Source organism: Patiria miniata, unplaced genomic scaffold, assembly GCF_015706575.1.
Source record: "Patiria miniata isolate m_02_andy unplaced genomic scaffold, ASM1570657v1 HiC_scaffold_16, whole genome shotgun sequence".
NCBI lineage: Eukaryota > Metazoa > Echinodermata > Asteroidea > Valvatida > Asterinidae > Patiria > Patiria miniata.
The window spans coordinates 6,999,190-7,011,635 of NW_024037054.1; the positions used below are offsets into that span (position 1 = coordinate 6,999,190).

At 41.0% G+C, this 12,446-nt stretch overlaps 2 protein-coding genes across 2 annotated transcripts; one reads left to right on the top strand and one right to left on the bottom strand.

Moving 5' to 3' along the window:
- Positions 1-1,242: 1,242 nt before the first annotated feature.
- Positions 1,243-5,307, bottom strand: LOC119723211. Its single transcript, XM_038193773.1, has 5 exons — positions 5,247-5,307; positions 4,638-4,832; positions 4,022-4,135; positions 3,091-3,309; positions 1,243-1,950 (listed from the first exon to the last, which is right to left on the bottom strand). The coding sequence occupies exons 1-5, from the start codon at positions 5,305-5,307 to the stop codon at positions 1,664-1,666; spliced, it is 876 nt and encodes a 291-aa protein (XP_038049701.1). The 3' UTR covers positions 1,243-1,663.
- A 1,674-nt stretch (positions 5,308-6,981) lies between these two features.
- LOC119723212 lies at positions 6,982-11,002 on the top strand. The gene is made up of 4 exons (XM_038193774.1): positions 6,982-7,122; positions 7,416-7,502; positions 7,831-7,980; positions 8,370-11,002. The coding sequence occupies exons 1-4, from the start codon at positions 7,105-7,107 to the stop codon at positions 10,545-10,547; spliced, it is 2,433 nt and encodes an 810-aa protein (XP_038049702.1). The 5' UTR covers positions 6,982-7,104; the 3' UTR covers positions 10,548-11,002.
- The last annotated feature ends 1,444 nt before the right edge of the window (positions 11,003-12,446 follow it).

A 12,446-nucleotide genomic window follows, 5' to 3' on the forward strand; every position in this document is an offset into this window, starting at 1 on the left:
GAGTTTGGCGATTTTGAGACATCATCTTTCATTGAAATTTTTTTTTTTTCATTTTGCCGACGCGCATGGCTACGGCGACGCGCGCGCATACCAGAAACCGGAGACTTTTTTTTTTTGGCCTTATCTTTGTCTTTTTTCATAAAACAAATCGAGTTTCTCCAGTGATGCAGGTTACTTATGTCATCTTCGAATTCAATAAATTTTCATTCAAGGCACCAAAATTTATATTAATATTTTTTGTTCAAATCATATCCTCTCCATTAAAGAAGCACCAAATTGCGCTCAAGGAATTTTTAACATCATCCGACTTGAACTTTAACTTGGTGCTGATGCATTTTTTTAAATCCCACTCGTCTTTGACATTCAAGAAACTTCTATTAATACTGGCTGGCTGATCGTTCACGATTCTCTCGGAGCAGCACGTAGCCTGCCAGGCATTGTATAGCGCCCACTGTAGCCTGTACGCGAATAATATTTCTTGCTTGGGTTTAGGCAAAGCCATCAGAAAACAATATTCGCTTCTTCACCAGGGGAAAGCAAATAGCGCCCCCTGTCTTTTACTCACTGAAGAAAAACTTTGGTCGTAGGCGGAGTCACTGTACAGGGTGGTAGGATCGGGGAAAGAAAAGCCAAAGAAATGTCAATCTCAAGTCAATTTAAAAAATAGAAGTCCAAAAATTGTGTGGACTGGGCTACATTTTTCCGGTCTTCTCTGCTATAGTATATTATTATTATTATTATTTTTTATTTCTTCCCCCGCCCATGAATCCAATAATGATCAATGTTAAATGAATTGTGTTCACAATTTCTTCAGGTTTATTCCGCCCACCGCAACAACGGGGGTGGGATCTCGACCAAAGACGCCCTCCATTGTTATAACAGTGGTTAGCTGATTAAACCACACTCAACAACCGAAAAGGTAGAATTGGTAAATATTTTCAAAATTAATTAAAGAAATTATATCTCTCAATTAATGAGCTTGAAAATATCATTTGAAGTCTTATTACAGATATCTTATATACTTGTAGTGGAGTTTGTGTCTTACTCTGTTGATGTTTGAAAGGTTGACAAGATTGCTGGAAACTCCACTCACCAAGCTAATTTTAAAAAAATCAATGTTTTAATACCATTAAACTGAATTTTGAAATATGCTTAACAAGTAAGTGAAAATTCAAAAAGTGGCCGGGTTTCCTTCTTTTTGCACCTTAGGTGGAAAACACTTTTTGATACCATATTTAAAAAAAAGTAGCTTGTATTTTGATGTTGTTATTGAAAACTGTTATTTTAAGCTCATAATATCTCAAAGCCCAGGAATATCTGAATTATTTTTTAATCAATATTCATCATTATTTTTGTTCCTTTTTTTGCTGATATACAATTTTGATTGCGCAAGAAAAAGGTTTATTGGGTTTAGTTTTCAGTCAACTTGTATTCCGACAAATTTTCTCTGAAAAAAAATGTTCAAATTTAAATCAAATAATTTTCATCGACAAAAAAATAATATCGAACTTTAATTTGCATTAAGTGCGACTTGATTATATTATTATGTGTGCAATTCACAACTAATATAATTACCACAAATACTTCTAAATTTTACGTACAAATAATCAAGTGACAGATTTAAGCCGAGGGAGCAACTCGCAGACACGTGTAGAACTTTCCCCTATCGTAATTCGTAGTACGCACAGCCGCTGACTTGCCTAAACCCACCACTGCCAACCTCAGAAGAGTCTACGTAGAACATCACGCATATCTGCTTCCCTCTGTGGTAGTTGAAGGACTTGCATCGCGAGTCTTGCAGACAGAGCACGGCGCATACGGTGATCTGTTTGGCAGGCATCTTAGACAGCTTGTAGGTCGTCTTCATACAGACGTTAGTTAACCCTCCGATAGCCTGCCGATGCGCGAAGAACACACCGAGACTTGAAACGCGGTGTTGTTTCGGGGGACCTTAACAAAAATTAATGAAATAAAATTAAGACGAATTTTTGCTAGATTTGTAAAGCTGGTTCCGGCTAGAGCTTACACAATTATACACAATCGATTCGGAAAATCTATTTTGTGGTATACACAATTGGCCTAGATTTAGCCCATTCATTTGCGTTAAAGAATGATCTTTTTTGGTGGGGAGTGTGGCCTATGCCCACAAAAAAAAAATGAGTATGGTTATGGTTAGGATTCGTGACTCATGATCAGAGCGTCAGGGGTTCGAATCCAGCTGCTGGTCATACGTTCCTTGGGCAAGCCACTTCACCCCACTTGCCTCTCTCCACCCAGGAGTATAAATGGGTACCGGCATTAGCTGGGGAGTAACCTGCGATGGACTAGCATCCCATCAAGGGGGAGTAGAAATAGTCTAAGTCGTTTCATGCTAAACCGTTATTTGTTAATTTGTGGCCAAGGTGCGACTTATCGACAGTCAGTGAGTCGGTGAGGCAGTCAGATTGAAAGAGGACAATGTTGGCCTGTCTTGGACTATTAAAGCACTTATAACTTTTACAAAATCATTCCAAGGGAATGTCAACGGGAAGATAATGTGAGTAGTTGGAGACAGATTCAAATAATTACATTGAATTATTATTCATGGTATGCCAAATACAAAGTCAGAGTAGGCGAATTACCGGTATCGCGGTAGTAAAAAGATGTCGAATCACTGAGTTCGGCAAGATAACATTGTTGTTTAAACATGGGTCAACCGGACTGTATTGCGGGCGTGCATACTTGATTTGAATATCGATTCAAATCTCGTCACTTGCCAAAGCCTCCGGACTATAATCTTCCATCCACTTGACCTTAACTCTTTAATGACTTGGGATCGACTTTTGACACCTTTTGCCATCGGTGACACTGATTCCATTGTGTATAGGATCGATTCCAATTTAGGTTTCATTTATATGTCAAGTAGGAGTAATCGAGTGAGTATTATGCGTTTCAACAAGTAATGGCGATGTAGTGTGAAATTTACCGATGCCATATTTAAGGGTGTTTGCTTAAAAAAATAGAAAGACCAGAACAATGAAAGACGTCAGCGCGAGAGGAAGGTTCTTAGATTTTAAGTCTTGTAAATCCATTAATTCAATTATAGCTTACCTTCGGGTACTATGGGGGTCTGTGCAAGTGTCGATGTCGACGTCGTTAGCGGGAGGGGCGTGGTTTGCAATCGCCCCGCCTCCATCTCACAGATGAACGGTGTACTGGCTAACTGGCAGGAGACCTCTTGCATGCTTAGCGGTGGTGATTCTGAGCGGCTGAGGAGAATGCATTGGTCTTCATTATAGGGCGGGCCCGTTGGATGACCGGAAGACCAATCTTCAACGAAAAATAACACAAGTCCCATACGGTGATGTAGTCGAGTCCATCACAAGTCCATCATAAATCTGTCACAAGTCCATCACAAGTCGATTACAAGTCCGTCACAAATGCATCACAATGTCATGTCCGTCACAAGTCCATCACAAGTTCATCACAAGTCCGTCACAATTCCATCACAAGTCCTTTACAAGTCCATCACAAGTCCATTACAAGTCCGTCACAAGTCCATCACAAGTCCATCACAAGTCCATTACAAGTCCGTCACAATTCCGTCACAAGTCCATCAGAAGTCCATCACAAGTCCATTACAAGTCCATCACAAGTCCATCACAAGCCCATCATAAATCTGTCACAAGTCCATCACAAGTCGATTACAAGTCCGTCACAAATGCATCACAATGTTATGTCCGTCACAAGTCCATCAAAAGTCCATCACAAGTCCATCACAAGTCCATCACAACTCCATCAGAAGTCTATCACAATGTCCGTCACAAGTCCCGTCACAAATACGATCTCGCGTAACAGCAGATGAACAGCTTTCTTGAAAACATAAGGGCACCAGTAGCTTGGAATTTTCTAAAATTATCGAAGGAAAAATGTCCCCCCCCCCGATCACCACCCATGTACGCGATTATTGTCGCAAACGAGTCCTCGGGTTTGCAAAGAAATTCCATATTCATTTATAACTATACGACACGCCCATACTTACTCCAGTAGCCAACATTGTTCGCGAGATCAGACTCGTCGTAGCTGGACGGGTCGTCTTCACACGTCCACACCAGCCCGGTACGATTCGTGGAGCATCGGGTCAAACTCCACTGGTCTAAGGTAACAAAACAGTAAATTACTAGCATGTCCATCAGCATAATATCCTTTTTCTATTCTTCGGTTCTCTTTTCTGACAGACCCTTTTTTTGAGCCCCCGATCCAAGTAAACAATTTTTTTTATTAATCCCAAATTGCAATTAAAAAAAAGAACATTCAGACCATCAGTAAGTTTTGTGTTGTTTGAAAAGTTATAGTAAATATGATCCAATTTTACCCTGCAACCAATGGAATCACAAGAATAACACCCAAATTGATTGCCAGGATATAAGAACGAATCATTTACCGGTGCAATTTCAATAGACATTCAGCCTGGGCATTTTTAAAAGAAACATGGCAACTTTGTTTGAAGTGGAAATCGCCCATCACAATGTACAAAAAAATAGGCCACGAGTGGCGAGGGCTACACATAAAAAGATATAATTCACAGAGTGGAGAGATATAGATGTCGCAAACTTTCTTACGAAAGAAGTTAAGAGTCCTCATAATCATAGACCTACCTCCTGTATCAAGCAGCAAAGACAACGCAAAGTCGAACTCAGCCCAGGTGTTTGTGACGATGAGATCTGCTCCAACGCTTGTGCAGATCTTCCGTGCATTCACCCATGTTGATTCATACCAGACTTTATTCAGCATGGTACCCGCGGCATAACACTTGCTGTCGAATGGCACCCACTTGTCATCCGGACATGGCTCTAAATCAAGATTTAAATGTAACTTTTATTTGGTGTCGTAAAACAAATTTCTACTATTTTACTCAGAGTCAACTTTCGTATAGTTTTTTTTTCATTATATTATGGTGAATCTACTAACCACCACAAAAAACAAAAATCTGGACTTAACTGCTTAATCAATGTTTTTCTTTTTCCTTCACATGGGTAAATGGGTATACCTGTGACTGATTTCAGCTGCTTTGCGCCGAAATAGAAACGAACTGTACACATGTATTTAGATCGTCCTTTGAACATGTCATTGCAAAATAACCAGGGCGCATAGCGTATAATTTGGCGTCTTTGCACAATCGACGGTGGATACGAGCGCTTTATAAATTCAGATTATTATATTATCACATGCATTTACAAGACAAGAGTCAGTAGGAATATTCTTACCTGCTGATGCCATAGAAATCACAAAGGTAAGAGCTATCCACCAAGTAGCAACTGCAACCATTCTTTTCACCAAAGGCATCGGCCTCATCTTCTCAGAACAAGCGCCGTGATGGATATGGCTGGAAAAGCCTTTAAACCGCCCATTTATTTTCCAAAAATCTATTGCTCTTGAGAAAATCAATTGCAGGATTATGATGTCGAATGCGGAAGTATCGATTTTTGTCAGTCACGTTTGAGGAAGACCTTTAGAGTAGATGATTTTCAATCAGCGAACAGAATTAGAATGTCAGGTATAGTAAGATCTCATAGATTGATTTAGTACTTAACAGTCCACCAAGGATGACATCCTTTGTGTGTGCCAACCCGGGTTTTGATAGACTATTAATATTTCGAACATGAATCACAACACAACTAGTTCACAGTCTTTGTATCACAACGCTTAAATAATGAAATACTTTATTATAACTATGAGAATCTGCCAAAGGCTTCATAAGTACCTATCTAAACTACCGAGTGTTTTACATTAATTTTGCCATTTTTGCAAAATCTGTTGGCGCCCATGCAGGGATGACAACTACGTCACTTGGTAAGACGCTTCATACAAAATGGCGCTGGAAGTCGGGTTTATACCATGTTATCAATTCTCGTAGAGCATCAAATCGGGCTCTCTAAGAGCATCCTAGCCACACACAAGGGCGGATCCAGAACACAATTTTGGGAGGGGCCAAACAAAAATGTTGGTCCCCCCAAAAAGTTGGTCAAACAATTACGGCGTGGGGTCTGAAATTTTTTTGGATTCTAGATGCTCTGTGGTGCGATCTGAGGCAATTTCTGACCACTTCAACCAATGTTTTTTTGAGGAAAAGATGGTGGTGTACTCATTGCCTGCCTTTATTGCGATGTCACATAAAAAAAAAAAAAAATTGGTTTCGTTTGGGGGGGGGGGGGGGGGGCATGGCCCCCTTTGCCCCCCCCCCCTGGATCCGCCCTTGGCCACACAGAGTTTTCATAGGGCTGCTTTAAGAGAACCTCTATGGAATCACTGCAGTGTGGCTGAGGTGGTCTGATCGAGATGCTCCAAGAGAAACTCTGGGGTGCTCCAAGATAACCCTTATGCAATGCAAATTGTTGGCCGGGATGCTCTAAGGGAATGATGAAACATGCATGGCAGGTACTTTGTTTTTCTTTCGAGACTAGAAACTTGTCGCTCTTTGTTTGTTTCGGATGTTGAATTGTTGGGTTTGTTTGTTGGGTTTGTTTGGGGGTGTTTAACTGTTTGTGTGTTTGACGAGCGGGAAAAAAAGAGCGGAAAAAATCGCGGTGAGCGCCCTCTGTTATAATTTTCTTTCAACTCAAACTTGCAATGTGTGAAGATCATGCATGATTACTTTAAAAGCACTGTGTGAGAAATTGCCTTATAAGCGAGTCCAGGAGATTGAGGGGTGGGGGGGGGGGCTCTTTGATTTTGCTGGAGAAATACCACCAAATCTGCCCAACCCATCAATAGCACTCATGTAACGAGCACACTTTGCCAACTAAAATGACGCGTTATACGCGCATGGCTAAATCCTGCTCAAGGCAACGTCATAGTTACAAGGCGTCTGAAATACGCAAAATATATTGTGACGTTCATAACGGTCATGCGTATTAATTCCTTAGAACAATTACTTGACTAGGCGTCTTGGTGTCCATTGTTCTTGCGCGCGCGCGTTTTTTGGCCGGCACGCTGCCAACAACAAACCTTTCATATTGTGCTTTGCTGCTCTTGTGCGAACAACCTACTGCGATTATCTCTTCGTATTTTGCGATTTCATCGATATTTATCAACGTTTTGTGACGAGAAACGATCTGGATCGAGATGGAGAATACACCATCGGTAAGTTTACCATCAATGTAAATACAGGCTATTTGGCAAAAATGACGAAAATATCGGAATGTTGTGATGTTTTACACTAGTTTTCGTATAACTAGTCGCTATGTGATATAAAGAATGTATTCAGTTTACCAAAGCCTATTAAAAAAAACTCCAACTCATGCCCAAAAAAGAAAACCTTGAATCTTCGTCGAAACATCGCCCGCCAACTTGTGCCCCAAACGAAACGTGTCTTCTGATTGGCATGAAGGTGAGTGTTTGTTTCAAATACCGAATATTTTGACTTAATTTCACAGATATCCAAAGTCTATCAGCGGATGACGGCCTGGATCTGTAGGCGAATCCCATCCGCTCTATCAGGGGTCTCCCACACCAAGGTGCAGGTAAGGAGTTCCTATAAGCCCCCTCCATGAAACAAATCACCCAATGATGTGAAGCATTGACATCATAGCTGCTTGTGCTTGAAATGTGTCCATTAATTACCCGTTAACGAAAGTTCGTTTTCCGTATAATAAAATGATGCTCCTAAATTAATGTAGTTTGAATTTATGACAGACCTCGAGGCCTTTATAACAAATGCTCTGATTTCTGCTTTCATTATAATTTCAAATCATTAAGAAAGTTGGAGGTCCTTAATAAAAAACACATTTTGTCACTCGTGTCTGTTTCAATTTAGTTATTTTCTTTAATGTCTTTTTCCTGAAACTGAAGGTGCTATCGAGTACCCACTGTGTACCGCCTGAGGCTGACTTCAAGTGCCCAACCCCCGAAAAGTCTTGCAAGACATGGGCAAGCCGGATCAGACCTAACCCTAAGCCCGAGAATTACCCCGGAAATGAAAAAGGAGGCGACGGAAAACCAGTAAGTAAAAACAGCTCCACTTTCCCTTGTTTTGATGTCTTTAATATTTGTGCTTTCGAAAACTGACATTATAATTCACTGTTGATGAGAATCATTTGAAATAATTTTTCCCGAACTTTATCAGGTTTACTCCGACCAAGACCACGGAGCTACTATTTACCAAACTGGGGGCAGAGTCCCAACCAAAGACGCCCTCCAATGTTATCAGAGTAGTCGACTGATAAGACCACACTCAATAACCGAAAAGGTTAGAATTTGTAAAAATCTTTCAAAATTAAACAAAAAAGTTATGATATTCTCAATTAATGATCTTGAATACCTCATTTCAGGTTTTGCAACAGAGATCTTAAATGGTGGACTTACTGTCTTGTTCTGTTGATAATCCAAAGGTTGACGAGATTACTAGAAACTTCAGCCACCAAGCCCGAGACAAGCACATCTCAACCGATGAAGAGCATCCGCCAACTTGCTGCCCCTTCCTGCCAGGGTTACGGCTCTGTAGATTGAGTCGCCGCAGGCGGGCAAAAGTCGCGCCCTTTGACCCACCATCACCCCCTATCAAGGCCAACTTGGAATCAGCGATCGGTGGCGAAGACACTCGAGTACATCCCCTGACAACCGAGGTGTCTGTGTTCGATCTGGAGGATGTAGAAGGCCAGGAAAGTCCAGGCCTTGGTCTGCCGACTCGGCAGATGATGGAAGAAGACTTCAACAAATGGCGAGAAAGCAAGAGAGGTGAGATAAAACTCGGATGTGAAAAAGACGAGATTGAGGGCATCTCAAGAGAAAGTATCCTCCTTCCACCCAGACCAAAGACATCGAGAGGTCTCGGAGAGAAATGTGGACAGAGGGATCAGCCATTGTTGGGAAAGGGTGAACAGTCAGATGAAAAGCTCAATGTATGGACCATTAATCACAACGAAGTCAAGCAGGATGATGTGCTGAGCCTTGAGACTGAAAATACGGTAGGAAACGGCACTGATAAAGTCCTATACTACTGGAAAAACCTAAATGTGGAGGATTATGAAGATGGAGAAATAATCAGTACCAGGTCAGGGGGAGCTCTCGCCACTTCGAGTGACGAAGCGGTTGTCCCAGGGCAAGGAGAAATTGTCACGGATAATGACAGCCAGTATGAGGACTCAGGTGGATCATTGAAGTCGTCAGAGGAGGACCTTTATTCCTCAAGACCGAAGACTTCTCGGGGGCACAGACGTGAAAATGGACGGGGGGATTCATCCTCGGGGAGGGGAGGAAATAGATCAGCCACGGAGGTCACTACCACCGCGACCAAGGTTGAAGATAAAGTGGAAGATAGACAAACAATCAGCGACAACTGTATCCCTCAGAAGACCCAGTTCATGGAATCAGGCATGAGAAGTAAGGAAAGTTTATCCTTGGAGGAGCCACAAGGCTCTGGCGAGGTCTTGAACATTTGGAGAAACCTGGATGACATAGACCTAAAAGATGAAGAAAGAAGACAAGCTGATGAGTCAAGCGAAGACCACAGGTATGACAGAAGGGAGAAGGAACAAATGGATTCCAGACCGAACGAAGTCGTACCATCAAGTGAGAAAAATAGTGAAGTGAAAAATCCCAAGTCTTCAAATGAGTCAGTGGATGCAGCTGGCGTGACGATGACTTCCGAAGAGGAATGTCAGTATGAACGACAGCAACGTCAGCAGTGGCAGCTGGCTGCTATTGGTGAATGGGCCACCATATGCCAAGACTACGATGAAGATGATTACCTGGTAGAGTGCTACCTGAGAATGGATGAATTCCAGAAAGAGCAGGCCATCATGAAGGAGTGGAAGTCCATCGTTGAGCGTTACCACTCCCTCGGTGTCATCCAGGACCTGCAGAACATACAGACACTGTGCAAGTGCACCATCAACCAGAGCGAGAGAGCTCTGCGGCAGTTTGCCCGGATCTGCCGCGGTCCCGTGCCCCTCTCCAAGTCGGGACAAACCAAAACCGAGGCTATTGCCTCACTCTCCAGACTGGTCCAGCAACAGACCAGGATGATCTCCGAAGACGTGTCCAATATCTTCTCAGAATCCTATCAAATCTTCGAGGAGCTGGACCTCTTAAGGGAGAGACAGGATCGAGTGGAGGAATTCTTGGAGAATGATCTGAGGAGGAGGGATGCGGAGGCAGCATTGTCTCGGTCGAGTTCTCGAGGATCAACCATCACGCCAAGGCAAGTCTCCAGTCGGCTCCAACAGAGGGAGATTGATCAGGACCTAGCAGACACATACATGGAGAAGTGCAGGGTAAGGTCCACGGATCTGTTCAACGTCATGCCCACCATTTACGAGGATAAAGCCTTCCATCTGGAAGAAATTCAAGAAGAGGAAGAGAGTGATTTCCCCGGGTATGAAGAGATGAATGACAACTTCCCTGATTATAAAGTTGACGTTTTAGAGAATGAAACGGCAAATGATAGAGAGGAGGTATTTCTGATGAAGAGCGCAGGAAGTGAAGATGAAAAGGATGGAGATGTGGAACAGAATCAACAAGATGAACAAGATGTTGGAGAAGATGAAGAACCAAGGAATGTCAATTAGATGACAGCTTGTTTTCAGCGGTTGATCCAGGGAATTAAGGGTATAGGACGTCGAAAAAACTTCTTCTTTTATAAAGAGAGAGCTTGTAGAATTTGTATTCTTTGTTCGATAAATTTGTGAGATAAAGTCACACCCTTTGGGATCAGGTTTATTATTTTTATTTTTATGTGCTCAGCGTTGTCAATTAAGTTACTTTTGTAAAAATTGAGAGTACGATTTAATGTTTGGCTGGATGTAGATAAGGCTATAGATTTGGAAAGGCTATCTAGTTTTCTTTTACTGTAGAAGCTGTTTTTTTAATAGAAATTATAGAAGTATGTTTATACTGAAATCTTGTGAATGAGTTCTGACTTGCACGAATATCGGCATCAACAGAATCTCAACTATTCTGTCAAAACTGCATTTATTTGGACCAATTTTTATGTTTTTAATTCCGCAAGACTAAAGTATTTCAGACGTATTGAAAGAAGGAGCATGGTTCTCTTTCATGTCAAAATATAATAATTCATTTCCACGGTTGGCTATATCAACATAAATATTTTTTTTGTCTAATAGCTCACATTTTGAAGCCATCCTAATATATAAATAGTCTAATTCGTAAAATATGTTCAGGCATAGTTTGCCCAAACACGGATATAGAAACGTCAAGAAAAAAATCTTATCCTTGAATTGTTTTAATTTTTTTCTTTGCATTTAATCTTTCTGCAACGGAACTTTAACAGGCATTAACATTTGAAAAGCAAGACAGACACTTATTTCTGCCGACTACAGAAAAATCGCCAAATTCAGAGCGAGAATATCTTAACAAATATTCTTTCTGTTAAGATCTAATTTATATAAATCAGCTGTGCCATTATGTCAAAATCATAGCATAACATTTGATATTGTTAAAATGTTTTGTTTTTTTAAATTGTAAGCTAATAGCATTTTGATGTCGAGTAACTATTCAGAGTGTCTAAAAAAACCAAAGATGACATTTCTATTTATTTACGTCATGATTTGGTTTCACTGATTTACTTGTTTGATTTTATTATATTTTTTTTGAATTTATATATTTGTTAAAAAGTAAAATCGGAAATTCAACTCTTAACTTGCTAACACTTTATATTCATCGTCACTAAAAGCCTCAAGATATTTTCAAGCGTGCAGCATTTAGTTACATGTATAGCATTCAGGGCCAAATTTCTCGAACAACAATTACAATAATGATGTTTTCGTCGATATAATAAATATCAACATTTAAAACTGCATTTTGTGAGGCTTGATTCTAATTTTGTGCGTGCAGCTCACAAAAAATACTTCTCACTTTTTCGTCCAAATAATCAAGTAACGGATTTCGGCCAAGACAACAAGTCAGACACAACTCGCCCCATCAGCTTTCCCCTGTTGTAATTCGTAGAAAGCACAGCCGCTGACTTGCAAAAACCCACCACTGCCAACCTCATAAGAGTCCACGTAGAACATCACGCACTTCTGCCGTACGCTGAAGTAGTTGAAGGACTTGCATCGCGAGTCTTGCAGACACAACACGGCGCATAGGGTGATCTGTTTGGCAGGCATCTTAGAGAGCTTGTAGGTCGTCTTCATGCAGACGTTAGTTAACCCTCCGATTACCCGACGATGCGCGAAGAGCACACCAAGACTTGAAACGCGGTGTTGCTTCACAAAACCTTAATATAATAAATGAAAAAAATAATAATAATAAAATACAGCCGAGTATGTATGCTGAAAAAAAAGCAATGCAAGCAGGTGCGGACTTTTTTCTTACAAAATTATTCCAAGCGGATGTCGGGGGAAGATACCTTGAGTGACCGTAGACAGATTAAAATTATGAACGATATGCCTAATATCAAAGAGTAGAGGATGGGGATTTTTGTTTGTGAAAAAAAAATCGAATTT

Coding starts and splice junctions, on each gene's coding strand:
- LOC119723212 (XM_038193774.1), top strand. Junction 7,503..7,830: donor TCTCCCACACCAAGGTGCAG/GTAAGGAGTTCC, acceptor CTGAAACTGAAG/GTGCTATCGAGTACCCACTG. Junction 7,981..8,369: donor AAGGAGGCGACGGAAAACCA/GTAAGTAAAAAC, acceptor GATAATCCAAAG/GTTGACGAGATTACTAGAAA.
- LOC119723211 (XM_038193773.1), bottom strand. CDS start 5,307: ATGGTTGCAGTTGCTACTTGGTGGATAGCTCTTACCTTTGTGATTTCT. Junction 4,833..5,246: donor GATTTCTATGGCATCAGCAG/GTAAGAATATTC, acceptor ATCTTGATTTAG/AGCCATGTCCGGATGACAAG. Junction 3,310..4,021: donor GAACAATGTTGGCTACTGGA/GTAAGTATGGGC, acceptor TTTTCGTTGAAG/ATTGGTCTTCCGGTCATCCA.